Below are 23869 nucleotides of genomic sequence, written 5' to 3' on the forward strand. Positions count from 1 at the left end.
TACTGCCAGAATTAACTGGTTTTTGTGAAGGAGGAGGAAAAAAGCCCCAAACCAAACCAGAAAGAAACAAACGAAAAATAACCAAAAAAAACAACCACAACTTATATGTTTTTGCAGTACTCTTCTGTGGTTCACTATGTAGTATTAAATTTTCAGTCCTGAACTTGTTGGATTGAAAGATTATTTTTAATAAGCCCCATGCAGGAAAGTCCAAAAATGAGGAATTACTAAAGATTTACTCTTGTCACAGCAGCATTTTTTTAAATAGCCATTTCCAGGCATCTAGGGGAACAGTTAAACTTTTCTTTTTAATCGGTTAAAGTGTTACAGGCCAAGTCGAGTGCTCTTACAGGCCAAGCCGAGTGTTCTTTATTTATTCCAAGTAGCTCATTCAGTAAATTCTTTGAGTGTCCCGAAGGGCTCTGTGTGGAAAGGATGTTTACAAGTACAAAGTCAGTGTTATACTCACACTATGTGCTTGCTTAACTCCGGTTTGTTTTAAACACGCTGATATGTGTTACCATTTGCAACATTAAATTTGTTTTCATGGAGTGACACCAATTTGTAATCTATTAAATGTAGTCATTAATGGCTTTTTTGCTGAAAGTACCCTTTTTGGGTTCTTACACATTTTGCAACCATTAAAAGGGTACCAAACAACAAGTTTTTCTACATACAGGAATATTTTTTCCTTGTTTGATATCTAAGAAATCTTTATCATCTTCAGCTGTATGGAATCCCTTTTTTTATTTTCATCCTGCCTGTATTTTGATAAAATTTGTTTTTTCAAATGAAAAGGTATTTATATTGCCCCTGAAGCGTGAACTTTTTTGGCAAATATGCGATATTGTGTGTTCATTTTCTGCAGGAGAAGGAATGGGGGATGTGTAGGCATTTGCGACATATACATAAACATATACAGTAAACCTTTGTAAATATTAGTAAGTTATTTTTTCAGTAACTCATTTGCTTTTAAGATTGAGGCTTTCATTTGCAATATTGGAATTAAACTAACATGAAGTAACAAAGACAAACAAAAAATTATGAACGTCCCCTTATTGTAAGGATAGCAAGCTCTGCATTATTATCTGTTAGCAACAAGTGTTTGTTCTCTATTGTCGTTTTTAGCAATTTGCCTTCCAAACTGGCAGGGCAGTGAAGTGGCACAGATCAGCAAATCATGTGCCTGACAGCGTAGGCTGCTTTTGCTGTTATGAACAGAAAAGGAATGGAAACATTTTTTGAACTATGGAAAATGAAACAGTAGATCGGCAACATATTATTCACGTCCCTCATTACCTATTGATAATTAAGATATAATATGGATTAGCAAGGGTAATAGTCTTTTAGGAAAGAAATTAGCTTAGAGTGTTTACTTCTGAAGCCACTGGGTAGCCAGATAAGAATTCAAGTCATGCTCAGTGGAAATGAATCTACTGCTCTTCTGTGCCATTTTAGGGCAGAGCAAAAGCCAATTGCGCAGGAGACAGCAGTAAAATGACAGGAGAGACAAGCTAACTGGCTCGCAGAGGAATGGAAGAACAGCTGCTCAAGTGGAACTGAGTGACACACTCCTTGTCTTGTGCCTTCTTTTTCTTAAGAGAAATAACTTGAGATCCATGTAGTCAGACGTAACTGATTATTCTGTAACACCATTCCAGTGAATCTCTGAAGTGAGAATCCAAAATATGTACAAGTCTCTTGTCCTATTACCGTAACTTTTACTGTAAAAAGAACAAAATACCGTCTCCAAGTTTTGCTCGCTTTCCCTCTTTCTGAATTTGTGTTCTTTTTAATTTATGTTCCACTTAAGTCTATTCAACCGAAAAATAGGTTTGAAAGGCTATTTTCAGGTTTGGCTTGCAACATCAAAATGGATGCAAGGCAGAAAATCTCCTTTCTGTATTACTGTTGTTTAAGTTTCAAGTAGAAATAATACAGACCAGTAGGGACTTTACAGATGATAATTATTTGCTACGTGAGACCTAAATATGATGATTGTCATAAAACTTCAGCTACCAAAGTTGAGTTTCAAATCAGATTACAATCAATTATTTGTCACACCATAAAAATAAATGGTGCTTTCAAAAATAAATAATATTACAGGTTCAGAAAACTCAACATAGTTAAGAAACAAAACCAAAAGGGTAGGTATAGAACAACATGCCTGTAATAGTATGGGGTATGCTGATGGGCTGAAAGTGAAAACATTAAAAGTACTTGAGGGGCTACATTTGAAGAAATAAGGAAAGATACTGATGAGAATGAAGATATTTGGTGTGTTGGGAATAATATAACATGAGACTTGCAAAAGAAGATGTGCAGATGAAAGGATGCTGTCGGATGACAAAGATGAGAGCTCAGGGTAACTATACCCAGAGATAAGAACACATAAAATGTGAGTAATTATATCAGTAGATTAAGAATCTGAGTTAATTATGCCTTAAAATACAGTTTTAAGTTTTTCTTTTGGGAGTTCAACCTGGTAGATCTTTTCATGCAGTTAAATACTCTGTGTGGCTTTTGAATACTGGATTTCCTCTGAGACCATCAACATTGCCATTTTCTGTTGTATTTCCAAACTTACTGAAGGACCAGAAGATAATGCCTGTCTGCTACTCTTAGTTGATTTAAATCATATTAGTTTATGATGTTCTTGTGGGAACCTGCCATATTCTTATGAATTCATATTCTCTCACACAACTTAAAAAACTGAAATCGCTCAGGCAAACAAGAAAGCAAACTCCTCTTTTTTTGTCCCATCCTCTCAAACTGCTCTGCCTTCCACTGTCATCTTCAGCACCAGCAAAGGATTGATATAGTGGTGCCTATTTGTCCCCAAATGCAGATAGAATTTTTATTCATTCCAACGAAGTAAACTTTGTAGCAGAAAGTTCACAGAGCAGTACAAATATATGCAAATTGGATGTGGCTCTTTGTAATTCCCCAAGAGAGGTGACAGAATCCTCCTCCTTTATCTGTCACTTCTGTAGGGGTACTGGTCCGTTTTCTTGCCCACGTGGCACAGCTCAATGTGACCTGGATCACCAGAGGGCACTGCCGGGTCTCTGTAGGGGGTCACACTTTTGGGCTATGCGTGGGAGATAGTCGGTGGCTTTAGAGGAAACCGGATTTTTTTCATAATTTACTCACTGATAATACTTTTTTCCTTCTTGATCCAATAAGAGATCTGAAAGAAAATGCTAGAAGATCCGTTTCCCGGGTTTTGGTGGGGTGTGGTTTCGCCCTGTCCCTTCCCTCTTACTGTGGAAGCCTGACTCATTGTATTCCTAATTCGGGCACCTAAGTGGTGATTCATGGGCTGACATTTAGGATCCACAGTTTCCTGGTAATCAATAAAAACGTGAACTTCTGTGTGGAAACTCAGTGCTTCCTTTGGACAATATGAAAATTCTGTTGCCTGTGAATAAATAATGTCTCAGTAAAGGGAGATCGTAGCTTCTCTTAATATTTTTAATCTAATTTATTATTTTTACTATATACTCACTTTGTAATGAAAGAATGATGAGGAAAACTTTCTTTGTGAAAGACTGTTAGACTCTTTAGCTTAGAGAACATTTACAAACATTTTGTGCTAATGGAAAATACTTAGAAGATATTAATAACTGTAGGTTGTTTCTGAATGTGGCAGTAGTGACAGGAAAGTAAACTTTCTTGACATAAGGATTTACATTACATTTAAGCTTTATTATTTGACTTACGCTATACTGAAGTTTGAGTACCATGGGGTTTGTGGCTAGAATAAACGACCTTTTCCCAGTGCAATATCTAATGGGATAGAATCCTTGCATATACTGTATAAGTTATTATTGTAGCTTCACTTCAACCAGCTGCCTGGAGGTAGTGCAGGTTTGGGTGTTATCTTCCATAGGCACTTCACAAGCAGTGGATCTGTTGGGTATTTCTCAGCATGAGATTGCTGCCAGTTCTTGAGAGGGAAAGAACGTGCAGAATTGGTGTGGACACCCGGACAGGGCCAGAGGCTCGTGAGCCGGGGGCACGACTGGAGCATTGGGGACAATGGGCTGGTTCTGCTGGAAGATGCTGGGAGCTGTGCGAATTTGTTCTTCACGTGGCATCTGTGGAGGATTCTCATCCCTTTCCTGCATGTGGTGGTCTCTGGTGACAGGAGTCATTGCAAGGGCTGGAGGAGTCAGTCTGCATATCCTGTGAGAGTGGCAATAAATATGGGATATAATTTTTGAGGAGTGTTTTAAATACAATATTATCTCTTCAGTTGTAAACAAACAGTTTTCTACATTTCAGCGTTTCTAGGTATTGCAGTAACAGTGGTAGATCTCTTAGATTAAAACATTGTCTGTAGAACATAATATAGGAATTAAAGCTAAGTAGTTTTCTCATATCAGGAAGAAACTGTTAATGCTTTTTCTTCTGTAGAATAACACAAAACTGAATTAATTTGTGAATTTTTATCAGTAAATGGTTATTTAACTGCAAATACTGTACGGGTTAGCCCCATAGTGTTCTCGTTACAACAGCGGTGTTTCAGAGTATAAAATGCGCTGTGCACTAAATATGTGATGTTCAAAACCTGATCTGTAAAGTACTATCTTTTCTCGGTGCCTGTAACTGCTTCACTAGTCACTAAGCTGGAGAGTGTAAGATATGGGCACAACTACAAAAATTCAGCTTAGATCCACAGATGATGTATTCATTAATTTGCTTTATTCCGCTTAAGTGAAAAAGTCATGTCTAATAAAGAAGAGTATAGTAGGTTCTTTGATGTTAAAAGCACTCATCTTTCATGTCCAAGAACCCTTTTTTTGGCCTTGATTTTTAGGCACAATTAGTATTTGTTAAGTTATGGTCTGACACAAAATAGATGCTTAAGACAGATGGTTTTTAAGTGGTGTGTTACCTTTCTGCCGTAATTCTGGGCCAGGACACTTACAACTTTCATATGTTATAATGTATTATGTTTAAGGAGTATCTCATTTGATTGTAGTGTATGAATATATGGCCTTGGACACATAGGTAAAAATCAGAGTTTAAGTAAGGTTAATCTTGCCATCCACGTTTACCTTAGATTTTTGGAATCTAGCATCTTTTCCCATTGGATACATTTGCCTATTGTATTTCTCACAACTGAGTTTCATTTACTTTTAAATACTACTTTTGTGTTTTCTTTGACTCAGTTTACTATGCTACTGTGTTTGGATTTACAGGTATTGTAGTATTACTTTTAAATCAATTATTAGAATTATTTCAAATAGGGAACATCATCTCCTTAGTGGCTGGGAGTTTTAATAAAATTCAGGTTTAGCCTGTTTTGATGAAAACATCTATTGAAATCTATTGTTCTGCTCTTGTGTAGCTGAATGCATTGACAAAGAGAACTAGACAATTATATCCAAAACTACAAATCCTGTGGCTGTTTACAAATTTCCAATAAATATTATTTACATGCTGCTAATTATTAAAACATAAAGTCATAATGCAGCTTGTGATCAAGATTTGCTGCTGTGCATGAAGATGTTCTGAGTTAAGTGGTCGTGTGGAAAGGATTAATGTAGAATTCAGCAGATAATCATCTGAGTTACAAAGAATATGTGAGTGTACTAGGGGCAGTTGCATTTAATGAAATAACTCAGGGTGCTGTCAGGTCTTGTGAGATTTGACAGATGCAGACGCTGATGTGAACACGCTCTCATAAGCAGCAAGCGGCACGACGAGGTGTGCAGCTTCCTCAGCGTACCTTGCCGTTTTTATAGCAACCCATGCAGGGTCCAAGAATTTAGAGCAGATTCTATTAAATAATGTTCTTCCAGTATGTCCGTAACTGTAGTAGATTGCTGTGATGAGCCTCCGTTTCTGTCTCTGAGGCACACCATGAATACAGCCAGATCGGTCCAAATAGGAGTTATTTTCCTTAAATTGGGAGGTACTCAAGTTAGTTACTGTGCAAAAACAACTTGGATATTCCTAGCTATTGACAAAATGAATTTATTTTCTGGCAGATTTTCTGGATTTTAAGTAATGACAAAGATTCTTTTATTTATGTGTGTCTGTAAAATAAGAACACAAAATTGAAAACTTCCAAGGCAGTCATACTAACTATTCATCTGCTTTTGCCTTGGACTGAAAACAGCCAAGTAAACAGAGTTATTTTGAACTATCTTGTCACGTTCTTCAGTTGAACGCTGTTTAACATTTAGCTTGTCACTCTGGAGATAGCTGAGCATAGATTAAAATCACGTAAAATTTCTGTAAATATTAATAACCTTTGGACCTGGTATAAACTTACATAAAAGGAGAAACCAGCTATGCGGCACTAGTGAAGCAGATACAGCTTATTCCACGTAATATTGATGATGTGGTATGAAAGGCAGAAAGCAACTGAAACACAGCATGTATGGTGCTGCTCTGTTTGTTAACAGCATATACAAACTGATTTTTCTCTTAAACCCGTGACGTAATGAAACTTTGAAATTACTCGGTCCATGATCCACGATGGAGATTTGTTAGAATGACAACTGCATGCTTGAAATGCCTATACATCAGTCTCTTATTAAACAGGTTTTAAATGTTCTCACCAGTTAACCCTGCCCCCCAAAAAACCCAACCCCGTAAACAAGTATTCATTTAGTATCACAAAACATAAAGCTACGAACAGGCACAAGACTTTATAAGTGTCTGCATTTTATTCCAGAAATCTGGTTTCTACACGCACAGTGTTATAGTTGTAATAAAGGACAATGAGGTTAATGAGCTGAGGAAGAAGCAGCTGGTCAGATTTACTTCCCTTAATATCAAAAAAAATGAAGATGAGGTAAAATCCTCTAGCTTTTTTCCTCTTACGGGTACAGAAATGGCACAGGACACTTGCTGCAATGTTCACCCCTTGGTTTTAGAACTGGCACCTCTCCTGCCTCAGCACGGAAACACAGCTCTGAGATATCTTGAGGAAAAAAATGTGGTTAGCTCATGCTGTGGTTACACCGTATGGACCATACAGGGCCCACAACATGTGCTGTCAGGCAGAATATCTAAAACGGCATGGAGTATCTAAAGCATGGTTATGAGTAAACGTTCCTTTTCGTGATCGATTGCTTAGAATGCTCTTTGATTATTTTCTTGTTGTCTTTACCTGATTGGATTTCTTTTTTGTTACAATTTTAATAGTCTGACATGTGCACTAAGAAATGCGGGAAAACTTGATCTAAGTAGTTTGTAGCAGGTACAGTTTTTGCTGATCTGTAAAATGTGCCGCAAAAGCACATACCGCTCTTTTGGAACACATCCCCAAAGGATCTACTCAGAAAATTAGTATTCTGAAGACATCATGATATATTGTTAGCCATCTGCAGGAATATTTGCTTTGTAAATAAACTCAGTATTCTTAGAATGCTTGTGCAGATGTTTTAGACAGCTTACTTAACACTTTTTTTGCTGAAAATCTTAAACGAGGTTTGTAAAATCATAAAGCTGCAGTGTTCAGCTTACTGCCAAAATAATACTAAAGGTTGTATGTTTCTGTTTATTTGTAACATTTCTCTCAGAAGACACAGTAAAAACCTGAAAGCTGCTTTCACTTAATAATAATTTTCTCAAGGCAGCATATTTAAAACTCCCAATGTGGCCTAAATGTATGACAGCAGCTTTCTGCACTTCTACTAGTGAAGAGATGCAGTTTTGTCATTTACCTTACCTGTGATTTTCCAGTACCCGAATTGGAGAAACTCATGTGCCTTTTTTTCCCTTTTTTTCTTTTTCTTTTCTTTTCTTTTTTTTTTTTTTTTTTAAATCAATATTAACACTATTTATATATATATATATATTTTTTATATATATATGTGTGTATATATACTTTTTTTAAATAATAGCCAACTAGACAGTGTTGTTCTTGTTTTTAATGCAGAGAACCACTTTCACCCAAAAGTGAAAGTAAAATTCCTGCTCTCATTTTAGCTGGGAAGTGGTTTAAAAGAGTTTCTGAATGAAGCAACATTTTGGATTTATTAATAAAAATTTGTATAATAAATTAAAATTTACATTGTTTCATTTAAAAAAAAAAAATGTTTAGCAGTGATGTAAGAGGTTAAAAACTGATGAAGTGTGTTTACATAATAGTAGATTTAATGCTTTAATATACATTAAGCACAATTAATCTAATACAGATTTCCTATAATTCAGAAATATCAATTGTGGGATTGAGCAAGCCTGTTCCTAAGAAGTTCTTGTCTAGATCCCCAAGAGTGAAAAGATATCGATTGTACATCTTGAACATACATTCAAGAATGCATATTTCAGTCTAAGAGAAAATGAATTTACTGTATGAGGAGGTTTCAGTTTTTTGGATGTATCATGTCTAGCTTTGCTGAGTCTTTAGAATAATTTATCTTAACAGCTGACCTTAATCGTGTGTTCAAAGTTTACAAAGAAGCTAATCTGGACTAGAATAACTGAGTTCTACATCAATTAAAAGATGCAGTCGTTTTGAAACAACGAGTAAATGTTAAATAACCATCTCCCTGTTCACCACAGGTAGAAATGAACTGCACAATCTTTGGCTTTGTTTGTAATTTTGTGCATTCATTTCTGATGAGAAAAGGCGAATTTACTTTTTCTGCTTGCTGCATTGGTGGCTCATAGCTTTGTATTTCACGCAGAACAATAAAGTAATTTCTATAATAAACTGATTTAGCAATCTGGAGATTTTTAAGAGTATTCGGAATGCTATCTTTCATTGATTTCCTTATAATACTTTATGGAATTTGTACTGTACCATGAAGATTTAAACATCATCTTTAACTTAATCCTTTGATTTTATGCCCTCTATATGACCTGTAAAGACATGTTTTTATTATTTGTCTATTGGTGATCATGGTAACATCCGTTATATTATTGAGGAGTTATTTGATAAATTCAGAGGGTTTTTTGTTATATTTATCTGGTAACCTATATCTCTGTGAGATTATTTCATTTTTTAAAATACTTTAAAAGTATTCAAAATTGCCCTCAGTAATAAAGGCACGATGATCAACATGGATCCTTTCTTTTCTGGCATTTTTAACATTAATTGCTTAATCTGTAAATACGACTCCTGGCTTTCCCTTGCCTAGCTAAGGTTATTCTCTGATCGATATCTGTAACAATCGTAGGGACCATCACCACTGTCTATAGACTCTGAATTACTGTACATTTTTAGAAGCATAAATGCTAGTTTTAGAAGTTACCAAATAATTAGAGGGCATGTTGTAGCAATTCCTCTTTGTAACAAGCATATATGAAGCTATTCCAGAAGAGGATAAAATTCATACCAGTAAAGGTGCAATTTTACATTTCATACAGAGATGACTGAATCTGTGATTAATAGAGCAATTTTTTTATTTCTGGGTTTTGTGTTTATTTACAAGGAGATTACACAAAGGAAAGCTTTTAGTTCTGCTGAGTTTTCCAGCATCCCCGATGAAAGAGAAGTAACAGAGAAAACTGCAGGCAAGGAATCCAGATGGTGCTGTATGCTTTCAATATGCTGATATGTAAATTCAATCAGTATATCACGCAACTTTGCAGTATGCAGCAGGGCAATTCTCCTTGTTATTTACACGGTGTGGGAATTTTTAGTTAGTAGTACATTGGATATCTTGAACAAGACCTCCATTTTCTAATGTAGTTAATTTAAAATGTTTCTGCAATCTCTTGAAACTACAGCACAATCCCAAGACTTTCTGAAGCCGACTCCCCTCCCGGAGGTGTGAACACAGATATTTCCACATCTGAGATGTCTGTTGGTCCACTCCTGTTTGTGTCTTGGTACAACAATTTGAGTATATGTGGAGATGCTTATCTTCCTTTCTTACATGTAGATTTCATAAGCTGAGGAAGGCTTCTTGGCTTTATATCACAGGTGTAAGTCTATCAAAATGGTACTGTAACTCTCAAAATCAAATTATCTTTAATGGACTCGTGGAATTTAATTCAAATTTGGAGTTAAGTCAACATGATGTTATTGAGTATACGTCTAAAACGTAGTTTTCCGTGTTTGTGTAAATTGAGCACAGATTCAGTGACGTGTTTTTTCTTATCTGTGTGTGCTCTCACAAATACAAGCCCCTTTTGAAATTATTGCCTTTGCAGACATCGGCTGCAAAAAGGACCAGGATTGACTGTCCGGTAGAAAACCTGCTTATTTTATTTTCACAGGATGTAAAACTTGTATTTTTTCCCACTAGGTAACCAAGCACTGCAAATTTCATATTTTTCAAAATGATTGTTATATTGTTTAGAAGGTTGTGTGTTTGTTTTTTAGTTCTTTTGTTAGTTTATTTTGCTCCTTTGTTGGCTGGTTGGTTTTCTCTCGTGTGTTGCGGGGTGTTAGTTTGTTGTTTGGGTTTTTTTTTGTGGGGGTTTGTTTTTGTTTGTGTTGTTTTGTTTTTTAGAAAATGTTTGCTTTCAACTTGAGCCCTTATATATCAAGTTTCTCTTGAGGTGCACATATTTAAGGAAGAAAAAAAAAAAGTGAAGTTTATGGTAGAGCTGTCCATGTAACTTGACTGATCTTGTAGTGTCACAGCTTTGGTAGTGTAATGTTCTGTGACAATTTTGATTGTGGCTTATTGTTTGGCAACTTACTCATGTGCCACTTCTTGCAATCTTGAATCACTGGTGTAGAGCACAAAGTCTTATTAACCAATATAAAAGAATATATTAATTAATTAGGATTTTCTATTTAGGAGATACATAGTTTTCCATTCTTCCTCTACTTACATTTCTGCCGTAGAAAAGAGTAACCTAATGTGGAATTTCTACTGTGAAGCTTGTTTACCTTCCTAAGTTACTTTCTGTTCCTCAACCTCTGTGTCTGTGGATGTATTCTTTTAAATGAGCACCTAAAATGTTTTGTGAGTCCTTCTGTGTGTTTCCTGTTGCCTCTGAGGAGCTGTAATGTTTGAGGAAAAAGGAAACAGAAACCACAGCTGTATATTATTCAAATTACTTTTAAAGAAGGCACGTGAGGCATCTGCTGCTGAAAAGACTTCAGTTTTATAACCTAAAGTGCAAGACCAGTTTGTAACCATAGTCACAACACTACAAATGTTCAGCTGCTGAAGAAGGAATGAAAATAGCTCCCTTCGTGCCCTGTTGCCATAGGGGAAGAATCCTGTTGCAGTTCCCAGTGGAATACTGCTGTAAGAAATTGCAAAATAGCATTTTGGCAGACAATAATGAGGTGTTTATAAATACAGAAGCCGAGCTGTATTAAGAAACTTCTTGGCACTTTTCAGAGCATTTGCTGGTTTTAGTTTAAACACTGTATTATAAAAATATTAATAACAAACTGGAGATCGTATTGAAAGTCACTTAGAAAGAGGTATATTTAGGCATTGCTCGTTTTAACTATATCATTAATTCACAATCTTCCTCTAATGTTGTGTCACAACAGAAGCAGCCGTGTGGCAGCGCTCTGCCAGTCTGGTCACAAGGAAGGGCAGGATGCGATCCTGATCTCCGTGTGCTGTGATACATGGTGAACTGCTGACCGATACAGACTGAATATAGACAGCAAAGCTTCACTCTGCCGTTTGTCATGCTAGAAAAGTTGACAGAGCTCATTAGGCATTCTGATATCTTAGTTAAGGGTAATATGTTTGGATCATGACTGATATTATTCTCTACATTGAGAGATGATGGCGTGTGATCCTCTCTTCCCTGTTGGGATGTGGGTGAAATCAAGTATTCCAGCAAAGATCTGTTTCCCATGATTTCAGAGCCTTGGAGCAGACCTCAGCTATTTTCTGCTTTTTTAAACTAAATGAGATATTGATAATTCTAACGTCATCTTCCTGGCTGTTTTTTTGGGCTGAGAATTACCCAATATAGATGCCTTTGTTATGAAGTGAAGACCAAATCTGACCTTTAAAGCCAAAGGTAAATCTGCCCTTCTTTTCTGCTTTCCTGCGGTATTTCTGACTTTACAGGTGCTCTACAAGTCTAGGAATGGTTCTATGTGACTAAGCCTTTCAAACCCAGCCTATTTATGGTAGCTTTGAGACTTCTGCCGCAGGTTCTCCAATGTTTTCTTGTGCTGTATGAACTATTCACCTAGAACCCTGGAAGTTTGCACCCTGATCAGCCTTGCACTAAACTCTCTCATAGTTGGTCAGACAGTTTCTCAGCCTCTTGTATCCCTTATTGAAAACATCCAAGTCAGCTATCATCCTAAACCTGCAGTTGTGCCAGCTCTCAGCTGGAGCATTCAGGTCTTCTAGACCTTGAAAATCCATCCTTTGTCCATCGAGATGCTTTAGTTTCAATTTCAGTCCACTGTCTGGCTGGTGTGGAGATGTGTGATTCTCACTGTTCTTGCAGTTCTGTTGTTCAGCAAGGAATAAAAAGTTTGTTTAGTAAAACATGCAGCTTGAGAATTTCCCTTTGCAATAGAACAGTCTTCTCGATCGACGGTATTCCTTCAAAGGCGATTGAGAATACCCATGAGCAGGTCGTATTTGGACAAAGCTCCTCCACAAGCAACTCCCAAGATTTTACTCAGCAATTGCTCTGTCAAAACGTTATTTCCCTCACTCTCTTGCGAGAGGTCTTTGTCCATTGACATGTGTTTTCTCTGTGCCTTGTCTCTCCCTCTCCATGGCCCTTTGGCCTTCAGCTGAAGCTCTCTCTGCAGCAGTTTCTGTGTGGAATTTGGAGGGGTTTTTTTAATCAAACTGTGCTGCAGGATTGTCTGCAGTGACTCATTTGTTGCCTATCTGGAGACTCCAGTATCTTCATCAATTAATGGCTCTGTAAACAGTATGTAAAACACAGCTACTAGTGGTACTTCAGCATCTGCATACATGCCAAGAACAATGCAATAATAAAAATCTACAAATAATATTGTATTTGGAAAAGAAGTTCAGCTATTGCAGTTTGTCTAAGGCTCTAAGGTCCACATGCAGGTGGTTTAGACCTGGAGTTGTTCAAAACCCATTTGCTTTGGAGTTGACTACAGTAAATAGGCAACCATTTAAAAAGGAAGAAAAGAAAATTACTTAACCAGTAAGCGAAATTCAAGATACACGTGTGTATACATTTTTATTACTGTGCTCTCTGCTCTGGGATTTGGAGAATGTATAATGCTTTTGGCATGGAGCATAGCGTGAATCAGGGAGCATAAATAGTGAATGAATGGTATTGTGAAACAAAAGTTTCCAGGTTTGAAATGCTTCTAACTGACCCCTTTGACTGACCAGAGCTGCATGCAGTGTTCTCAGTCTCTGTGTACACACTGGATTTATGCAGTGATATAGATTGTATTTTCTGTTTTATTGCCTGTTTCTTCCTTTCTATTGAACGTTGAGCTGATGCTTTTCTAGAATAAACAGAAATCTTGTTTTCTGAATCAAAGCAGTCAGCTCCATTATCATTTTACATGTATAGTTATGATACGAGGCAGTGATACCAGTTGGAAAGGTGTGTTTATCTGTATTGAATCAGCTGGGATACTCTGGGAGTTCTTTACTGGGCGCTGTTCTTGGATACTCTGGGTAGCTCAGCAGAGTTGGCCACCACATCAATCTCCCAGAATGTGTTGGGCAGCACAGGTCCCTGCAGAGCTCTGCCATCTTCCATAGTGAAAATTACCATGTTTTCCTATCACTGTTTCTTTTCTCACAATTAATTTAACCAATTTCAAATTATTTATCTATTCAACTTCCTCTCTTATCCCATGTAGGTAGCATAGTTTTTTAAAAGCCTTTGATGAAACACCTTGTGGAATTTTTGTAGGGAATACCAGTAGACTGTAACTAAATGTGCTTTGTCCTTATGTGTGTTGATTCCTTAGGCAGACACTAGGTTCGAGCTGTAGTATTTCTTATTTTATAATCCAGTTTGTTTAAATTTTTGTTGCCGAATAGAATATAATCCAAAAGTAGTACTAGACTGCTGAGATCAAATGAAAGAAGAGATTTGCTGCCCTACTCCTCTTATTTCTAATCTGTCCATTTAATATAGGAATTAGCAAAATTCTCGTTTAGCAGAAAATAACCATACTAACATTTTCTTTCTGGTTTTCTTGAGAAGATGCCTTTTAAATAGTTCATCTGAAATTCATTCCGTGTAGTTACAGTATTTTACAAATGAGACTAAGAAGTCCTCATAATCTGAAAAATAGCCCGTGTGGCCTTTAAAATAGGATCGAAGAGGTCTCGGCCAAGTAGAGCAAACAAAAAATTAGGAAAATTGCCCCATAGTTTCTTCAAAGCACCAAACAACTTTTTACTTTAATGAAATGTACAGTCTCCTCTTGATCCTTAAGAGTGAGTTGTACTGGTTCCATATGGAAAATGCAAAGACAATGCAATATGTATTCGACTTCTTTTGTCACAGAGCTCAAATTCTCAAACCCATGTTAGCATTTTGAAAACTTGGTCAGATATGATCAAGTTAGTGTAGTTTCTGGCATTAGAGGTTTAAGTAATCTTTGTCACACATGTGATTGTGGTGGTATCAGATACAGAGGCAGAACTGTCGGTAGCCTGAGAACTAACTCTTCTACATGTGAGAGTGTCACAATGCTGGCAGACCAGATCTTATCCATGACATTTCATAAAAAAACACAGATCAGGTTTACAACATCAAATGCTAACTAGATTTCTAGTGGGACTTCCAGGCAAAAAAGGGACAAAGGGACCAAAGTCTGGTTGATACCTTTGCAAACTGCAGTGATTAGTTGGGTTTCTGCCCACCTGCTTGCAGAGCTTTATCCACTAACAGCCTCTATTCCGAGTTGTTTTGGGCCACCCTTTGGGCCACCCTTTGGGCCACCTGTGTTTTCTGAGCAGAAACATAACTCTGGAAAACTTGAATGTTGTATTTCTCTGTCCTCCCCCTTTTTTCTTTCATGAATGAAACAAACCAAGTGTTCCAAATGGTTCCTGTTTTCTAAAATGTTCGTATAATTTTATTCACTCACTGACAACATGGTTTTGAAGTCATTATAATATATCCTTCCTTTCTATATGTGTAGTACTTTCTGTTAGCTGAATGTAGAGCTCCTTGTTTTCCTTATGTTTACACAATAGTAAGTATGATGGTTAAAGATATAAACAGGACCTAAAAGTGAACATGAGGAAATGATACTTGAATGAGACATTCTTGCATTGAAAACCTAGAAATGAAAGAGATGCTATGCAGCTCAGCATAGAAATATTGCTGTTATGTTGTCACAGAGGTGATTCAGTAAAAAGCTGACATTTCTGTATATTACATCTGTTTACACATTTCCTATTTTTCTTTATTGTTATTGCCAATTAAATTGTTTCCTTGAACCCACATCACCATATTCTCTAAAGGAAATTAAAGTTTTGTTCAAACGAATTTTGGGAAACAAAGCAGCCTTTCAAGATACGGTGGGGTTTTTTGTTTTTTTCAAAAACATATAGCAAACAAGTTGAATGTGTGTATTGTAGCATTTTTGTGAAAACTTGCGTCTCAGCATGTCATAACATTTTTCCTCAGTAAGAAAGACAAAATACAAGATAGACTCAATTCTGTTCTTAACATGAAAGGGCAGAGATGGTGTGACATACCTGAGCATTGTTCTCCACACCTTGTTTTGATATACCTTGCTTCAGCTTGATTTACAGAGCTGTGGCTCCCTGTGCTTTAGAAGAATGATGCCTGACATACAGCTGTTCCTGTTAATCAATGCATTGAGCAGTGTCGTGTTTTGCCTCATTGTTTTATATCTTCGACTGTAATTCCATGTTATAATTACGTAATTCAGTATTTGTGAGTATTCATGTATGCATATTGATGGAGATAGGATGTTTCTTTTCTTTAACCCTAATAATGGCTTATCAGAAGGTTCAATTGAAATTAGACCTGTGTAATTTAGAGTTATGTTTAACACAAGCCAAACCCCTACGTTTATTTTTGCTACTAGTTACAGTAGGTACTTAGCTGTGGCACAATTTTAACATCTGAATTATATCCCTGGGTGCTGCTGTGCAATTTAATAACCTCATTTCTGTGCCTCACTTTTGTGCCTCATTTTTGAAATGGAAACTAATGATGCTGACCTCTTTTGTTTCAGGACGTAATGCTTTTCTGCTATAGACCTCAGTAGGAAAGTTACAAGGTCATGATAGCAGTAGAAGTACATTCTTACTGAATGTTTCTTAGATCAAAAGCTGCTTTTTATTCCTCCCCCACCCCCAAATGAAGAGTGTTAAAATATTCTGGTGTGTGTATGGTTGAGCAAAGACTAACTGTTGTACGAAGGAGAACTGTGTTTGATGTTACAGCCCAAGGTGCCTCAGTTCATGGGAAAATGTTACCGCACTACTTCTGTTTTAATAAAATATTTTAATATTGGTCTAAGCAACTAAACCAATTGATCTTAGAGTTATTTTAAGCACTTGGTGAACGTAAAACTCTGAAAGTACAGCATACTTGGAGATTTTTCTTTGAGATAAAATTAGGATAATGTTTATATTAAAGGCCATCTGTAATCATTCAAGTCAACCTTGAATAGGGAGACATGCAGACATATATATCAGTAGTTAGACAAAATTTATGGACTTATTGTGGCTGGCATAATATAAAACTAATTTTTTACAATCCTGTAAACTTTGATGTAGATTGAAATATCTGTTTCCCTTGTCTGACTCGGCAATTCGGGATGTAATGCAGAACTCTGTCTTTTAGATAAGCTGGTTATTTTGCAAGACAATCATATTTGGCTTGTCGTTGATATTCCAAAGTAGACAAAAAGGTTGCATGTTTAATTTTTATGCTGCGTGAGTGCAATCTTGAAGTCCTACCTCAGCGCTCGTTCTTCAGCTTGGGATGTGACTGAAAATGGCTGTGGTGCCATGGGATAGCTAATTGGTAAAGCCTCTTTGGAATGTGGGCAAATGAGCCATTTTGGCAGTGAGCAGAGTACTAAAGAGCACTCTTTTCCCTTAGTTGACTCGCAGGCTAAAATTAAACAGAGTTGGGTATTTCCACATGTAGAGATTTACAATGCATCTGTTCTGAGTCAACTAGCAGAAAGAGCTAATTACCTATATACTTTTATAAAAAGAGAGCTCTTCATTTGGGTGTCATGCACAGTTTTGCATTTTTATAGTATGCCTTTGTGGAAATGCCCTTCAAAACACAAAATAATGAGTGGAAAGATGATTTCTTCTTTCCGTTATCCTTTAAAATAATTGGATACTAAATCCATGATGCTAACTCAACCTGTATCAGCACCTGCTTATCATTCCCATGGTCTGAGACATACAGGAGTCATGAGCTCAATGCTAAAATAACTTGTGATGAAGTTTATATAGCAAGATGGTATAATGTTTTCTTTAGTTACTTAGTTACTAAAAATAAACAAAACTTGTCAGAATTAGTTTTTTATTGTAGATCATTCCCTTAGTTCATATTTGTGATCCCTCCCCAATAGAAATTGCACATTAACTAGAACTTTAGTTTCCTGTAGAGGTTTGTCAGTTCATTTTATAGAGGACTATCTCAGATGTTTTACTGAAAGTTTTTTTCTGGAAATAGCAATATGGGTGTGTTTGGATACTGCGTACGCACAGAGCAGAATTTAGAAACAATTCTGCCAGGATTATCCTTTATTATTGCAGAGATAAAACATTTTTCTGTACAGAAATAGCAGGGCTGCTTTTCAGTGTCTAGTGCATCATAGTATGTTGTTGTTGTATTAGATTTTGAGTTTCAACAAGTAGATATATGACTGAACTATAATTGTCTGCTCTTCCTAGTAAATGTTTCTCACCAAAAATGCTGGGAGTGACTCAGTAGCGTGGTTTGCTCTTTCACAAGTCTCTTACATCTCCAGAAAAACAGCTGGGCTTGCCAAGTGTTTCCATCTCCCTGCTTCCCAAAGTGCTCTTTTACCTCAGCATTCCTCTTTCACCATCCTGCTGCCTTCTTCCTTTTCTTCTGTCTCTGTGATCTTTGAAGTCTTGTCCTGTTTTCTTTTGTCACCGCCGAGCATCCCTCAGCACCACCAGCCTGCAGCTCGACTCTGCCCCATTTCAGCTATCCTGCCTTTCCCTCTTGCTTCTCTTCTCAGCAGCTGCGTCCCTCAGGTGTCCTCTTCTGCCTCACCGGAAGTGCACCATCCCGTTTTGTCCCACTTACTGGATGCTCGATTTTCCCTTTAGAAGGAGAGCGTAGGGCTGGAGCCCAAGGCTGGCGCTCTCCTCCCTGCTCCTCCAGCAGCATTTGCTCTGCACTCAAGGTGGGAGGAGGCGGCAGCAGAGCTGACCCAAGTGCAGGAGGCCCCAGGTTGTCCTCTGCGGGCCCCCCGGTCCCTGGGGAAGCCGAGAGCTGTTGCTGCAGCTGTCGTTGTCTGAGGAAGCTTGTCAAGAAGCTCGTCCGCAGGATGAGAGTGCCAAGCACAGCTGTGCTCTGCTCCTCCTGGTCCTCCTCCAGCCTCCCCTCCATTCCTGTCTTCAGCAGAGGGACAGCAGTTGGGGAGGAAAGAGATGATTTGGCCCAAACTGGCAAATGACACCATGACTTTGAGGAAATTCTCAAATGTTCAAAGAGTACATGGTGTTGGGTTTGATTCTTATTTTCCTAATCATTTACTAGATAGATGCAATAGATGACTTTGGCAAGAACGGGGATCTGGAAAGGAAACCTGGTGTGGTATGGGACTAAGGTCTGTTTTTTTCCAAAATGTAAATTTAATTAAAAGGAGAAAAGGGGAGGGGAGAAAAAGTTCACCACAATCTTAATGAAATCCAGGAAACTCAAGCATTGCATTTTAACAGAGGCAAAATAGCAATTAATTTTTTTTCTTAGACATGTGAGGAGTCTGCTGCCAACTTAAAGCTTGATCCTCACATCAGTGAGATCTTTGTTGAAAACTGGGGCGGGGGGGTGGTTCTTGTTTCTTGACATGAAAATACAAGTTTAAGAGTTGGGGGTTTTTATGGATGGGAGGAGACAATTGTAAGAAATTTTTCTTTGACTATATAGTTATTTTGTAGACAGCTGTTACACAGAATACAACTTCACATAGGTGATTAAATTGCTCTTTTATTATAGTGGCTGAGTAGCAAATACAGTAGTAAATTTCAGTAATTCGGTGGGACAGAGTTGGCTTGGTAGGAGGACAAAGTTACCTGACAGTCAAATTGAAAGGCAAAAAATTGTAATTGCTTATCTGACTACTGGTACTGGTTTGGATTTGTGTTTTGTTGTTTGTTTATTTGGTTTTCTCTTTTTGTTGTTGTGGGGTTTTTTGTGTGTTTTTTTTTTTCTTTTTTTCCTATCAATGGCTATCAATGACAAAAGACAAGTGGAAAAATAAACTATTTTGATCTCTGTTCTACCTTACTTTAGAATTTTTTGCAATTGTACTAATGTGACTTTATTGAAGTGAAAAGATAGTTTCAGTTCCAAGCATGTCTTAATTGTATTGAACTTCTTAGTTTATCTACTGCAAAAAATTAGCTAAAACTAAGTTGAGTAACTAGCATCATTTGCTCCAGTAACACTGTATATTTTTTTCCCTTTTCAGGAGTCTGTTATAAACGTGGGATTTCTTTGTTGACTTTGCATGTAGGCTGACTTTATTCCTAACTCTTTGGGAGGTCTCTGACTCCCAGTTGTCATATCACACATACATTAAACCTTTCATTAAGTATTGCTGACAACAGGCAGTATCTCTTAAAGATGCAGTATTCTCTTATTTTGGCATCCAATTATCTTATAAAAGTTAATGATTATAGCATATACTTTCAGTCCTCCGTTACCTTCTCCTTCCTTTTTCTTGTCCCATCCAGTTCCTGCTGCAAGGCACATTCACTGCGCTTCTTACCTGCACCGTACCCCTTTACTTTATAGTCGACATCGGCTTTGCCTTAGTTTGCAGATTTATTTCTAAGGTTTATTACTGACATTTAAAACCATCAGATCACATAGCCGGGTGTGTGTATAAGGGTTCCTCACAGCGTGTGTTCCAGCTCCGAGCCTGTGCAAGGCGGATGATTTATCTTTCTGTGTTTCTTGACTGCCATCTTCCTGTTGAGCTCCTCAGGCTTTGCTTGCACTGCCCCAGGTTGGTGGGTCTTCTGCCATTTGGAATTCACCTGGTTTTAAAATGTAGTTGTATACAATAAACTCATAACTTATCCCTTTCATTTTTTTTTCCTCGTTAACAGTTTTTGTGATGTATTACATATTTTGAGGCATGTTTTTGCTGTTTTTTGGAAAGTACAGTGAATTAGGTGACAAGCTTTCTGAGTTTATTTAAATTTATTATTAAATTCAGAGTGCATACTTGTATACTACAGAGTATCATAGCATATATTTCTTTAGGAACTATGATCTTTGAGTTACAGAACTACAGTAAGTTCTCTCTAACTTGGTTTTGGGACCTTCTAGTAACCCGGGTGTCTGTTTTGAATTTGTTTCATTATTTCATTTATTTATTTGCTGTAAGATTTCAAAGCTTATGTGGAAAGATAACTGCCTATTACTACTTGCCATGCTTTTCAATATAATTGGTGCCTTTGTGTTATGTTAATCCATTTGATTCTGCATTTTGCAGTTCTTTAATTAAGTTCTTCTGCAATAGATACTTTATCTGTACTACTAAAATAAAAGCTTCGATAAATTAATACATCATCAGATTTTTAATGCAGGTTCAATGAAATAATGCTTCATAAATTGGGTTTTAGTGTGCTTGGTTTGAACTATATGTTAAGATTTCTAGATCCTGAGAACAGGGTTTTTTTCCTATTTTGAGCTTTAGTGTTTTCCATGTAAGTTTTTCTTCACAAGCACAAGAAAACTAGAAGCTTACATTTAAGAAATGAAGTCCTATCTTGTAATCCTAGGACTTCAAAGGTGAGATTTAAACAAAAAAAGATGTATTATAAAACTTGGGATAAAATCCTAAAAGCTCACGGTACCAAGACCGCCAACATTACAGTTCAAAAATTTTCCTTATTTTATCTAAATAGTCCACTAAAGAGTATCCACGACTGCATTTACATGAAACACGTTCGTTCTGAGCAGCTTTGGGCAGAACACAAACGTAGGGTAGACTCGTTTTTATTAAAAGAACTGACTGTCCTAGAGTTAAGTTTTTCTTTATTGAAGTTGGTGAGAGTCGTGTTTTATATTCTCCTCTTTTGGTCAAGGGTCTCATTGACTCATTTCTTGCGTAATGTTGTTGCTGGCTGAGAATCTGAGGAAAGGTGTTGTGTGTATTCAGCTACACACAGAACTTCATGAAAACAAGCGTTTTGTTCTGGCTAAAAATTATAATAAGCAAAATCAAAATGCAATTCTCTGCTCTTTTGTGTATATGGCCATAGCACTGGCAGTGCTGGCAAGTTTCTCACTTTCAGGAAGCTATTGAAGTTTGTCTTGTTACTCTTAACTGGAATTTAAAATTAATATATATGTAAGTCTAATCCAAATAGAAGTCTGCGTCAAAGATGATTTGTGTGCAAGAAAACTGAGCCCATGTATGGCGATTCTTTAGCAGATAGTTTACATTTTCTTTTCTATGCTGTCTAGGTGCAGTACTCTTGTCCAGTGTACAAGGATTAGCGATTAATGTGGATCCAGTCCTATATACTTGGCTTATCTACCAACCTCAGAAACGAGCTAGTAAGCACATTCAGCAGGTACGTGTTTTTGGAGGGAACAGAACGGGGAGAGGGGAAGCTTTCTCTTTCATATGGGCCAATCATGCATTTTTGCTCCACGTATTTGTTCTCTGTTTTCCTGCTATTTTGTAATTTGCTGCACACACTGTCGATCTTATTTTGAATTATTTTAAATGTTATGTTTTGCGTATTAAAAATTTGCATTTCACGTTTTCATTTATAATGTTTAATTAAAAGAATAGAGAGAATGTGTTTTGATGGTCACTGTTTAGGATCAGTATTTTGCAACTAGTTGTAAGTATTGATACCCCATAAACCTCCTGAGTTAAAAGCCATTTTGATAGGAAATGAACCATCCAGTGCATAACTTGACATAATTGAATGCTGTAACAGTTTTTGTATATAACATCAAAACACTTCTTTGCATATGAAATGCTAAGAAATGATACAGGAAGTTAAGGCTGTGGGTCTGTGTGGCACAGTGTTTTCCTTGATGTATTCTTGACCTTATTTTTCATTATGCATACTCCTGGAAGCTTTTTCTCTGGTTTAAAAATTATTTTTAACTGTTCTTTGGCAGACCAGTAGAATATCTAAAGCTTAAATTGGTTGTAATTGATCAAAGTAGTGGTCTGTGTAGCCTGATGTTCTGTCTCAGTTATAAGTGGTCAATTATTAAATAGCCAATATAAGACTCTCTCAGTATTTGTCTCATAATTATAGAATTATAATTAAATGTATATATAGAAATAGAATTAAATGTCTCATAATTATACTATGCACAGCAGGGCACTTTCACACTGGATCCTTGAAGTGAGAGGATTAACATGATCTGTAAACATTTCTGTTTCATGTGTGTAAATGACCTTGTTAGGTAGTAACTGTCAAACATTAATTGGAGTCCCCTGAATCTCATTCTGCATCAGCAGCATCTAAAAAACTTCAGTGTGTGAATTGCTGCTTTATTGTTTTAATAACTTTACACTTTTTAAAAAATGTTTTGAGTTACTGTTCATTCCTGCATCGTAGCTGGAGCAGCGCAACATTTCCCTGTATACTTCTTTTTTTAAAACAGACCATTTATTTACTTTTGCAATACTGTTATGTATCCTTCCAAAATGTAATGGAGCCTGGTCATTTCAAATGTTCATACAAAAGTCCTTAATGATATTGTATATAATCAGCTGTTACTCAATGTTGTCTCTTTTGGTTGTCTTTGTATACCAAAGTGATTAGAAGGGTTTAGGGACTACATTAGGAAACTTATTTGTCCATGATTTTGATCACGAGTTGCAAAATTTTTAGCAAACTTGATTAAGTAGCTATGTTGTAATTTGTATCATTACCTTATACAGCTTTCTAAATTGTTTGTGATTTACTTTTAGTTAGAATTACTGTATCACATTTCTAATCTTATAGCATTCAGAGTTGCCCAGTCATTTGAAATTATTTTAGATATTAATTTAGAAACCGGACATCATGCTAGTTTCATCATTGGCGTAACTGTGGCAATAGACTGCACATAATAATAAAAATTATAATGTCTGTAGTAGTTGACTACAGTAAAGTTTTTTGCTGCTTCTCCTATCATTAGAAGGAAATTTTCTGACTTGTTCCTACTTGGAATTTTATACCTTTAGGAACATTGTGTGACAGTTGCTTGCAGGAGAAGGGGATTGTGTTTATCTAAAAAAATATGTTAGAGTTAAGCAATTCACTTAATGTACAACCCTTCTACATAAGTTATGTTTCTGTAGAGTGTGCAAGTTATATACATCATTCTTTCTCACATTTATTTTAAACTAACAGGGTGTGGGGAAGAAAAAAAAATGGAAATAGAACTAGTCTTTAAGGCTTCTGCATAATTTTAAAATGCAATAGAATATTTGGAGCCAAATGCTCTCAGTGAATGGCAGTGTAGCATATTACCTTTTTAATACAAGAGACAGTGCATGCCAAAAAAGTGGCTGCTGTTAGATATTTGAATAATGATCTGTGTGGTTGCTGTTGTGGCTCTACGTACGGTCAGTGCTCTAGGGTAAATGGATGTAAATATAACGTTTTCTCTATTCTGAGTGTCAATGTGCATCTATAAGTTTTCTATTGTCCCCTTTGAAGCTCAGAAACAGTGAGAACTTTGCAGTCTAAAAATGCATGAGGTGCTCTCAGTGCTTGAACAAATCTCTGTATTGCTTTTGAATTTTCCCCATGGTTACTAGAAATGTGGTGGC

General features: G+C 36.7%; 1 protein-coding gene across 8 annotated transcripts in view; it reads left to right on the forward strand.

The window, feature by feature from the left end:
- VPS13B (vacuolar protein sorting 13 homolog B) overlaps positions 1–23869 on the forward strand; it is a 449295-nt gene that overhangs the window by 176706 nt on the left and 248720 nt on the right. For all 8 annotated transcript variants that reach the window (XM_065054087.1, XM_065054081.1, XM_065054083.1 and 5 more), the window contains one exon: positions 21547–21656. In XM_065054087.1, the coding sequence (XP_064910159.1) occupies positions 21547–21656 (110 nt within the window). The remainder of the gene's footprint in view (positions 1–21546; positions 21657–23869) is intronic.

Source organism: Columba livia, chromosome 2, assembly GCF_036013475.1.
Source record: "Columba livia isolate bColLiv1 breed racing homer chromosome 2, bColLiv1.pat.W.v2, whole genome shotgun sequence".
NCBI classification, from domain to species: Eukaryota; Metazoa; Chordata; class Aves; order Columbiformes; family Columbidae; genus Columba; species Columba livia.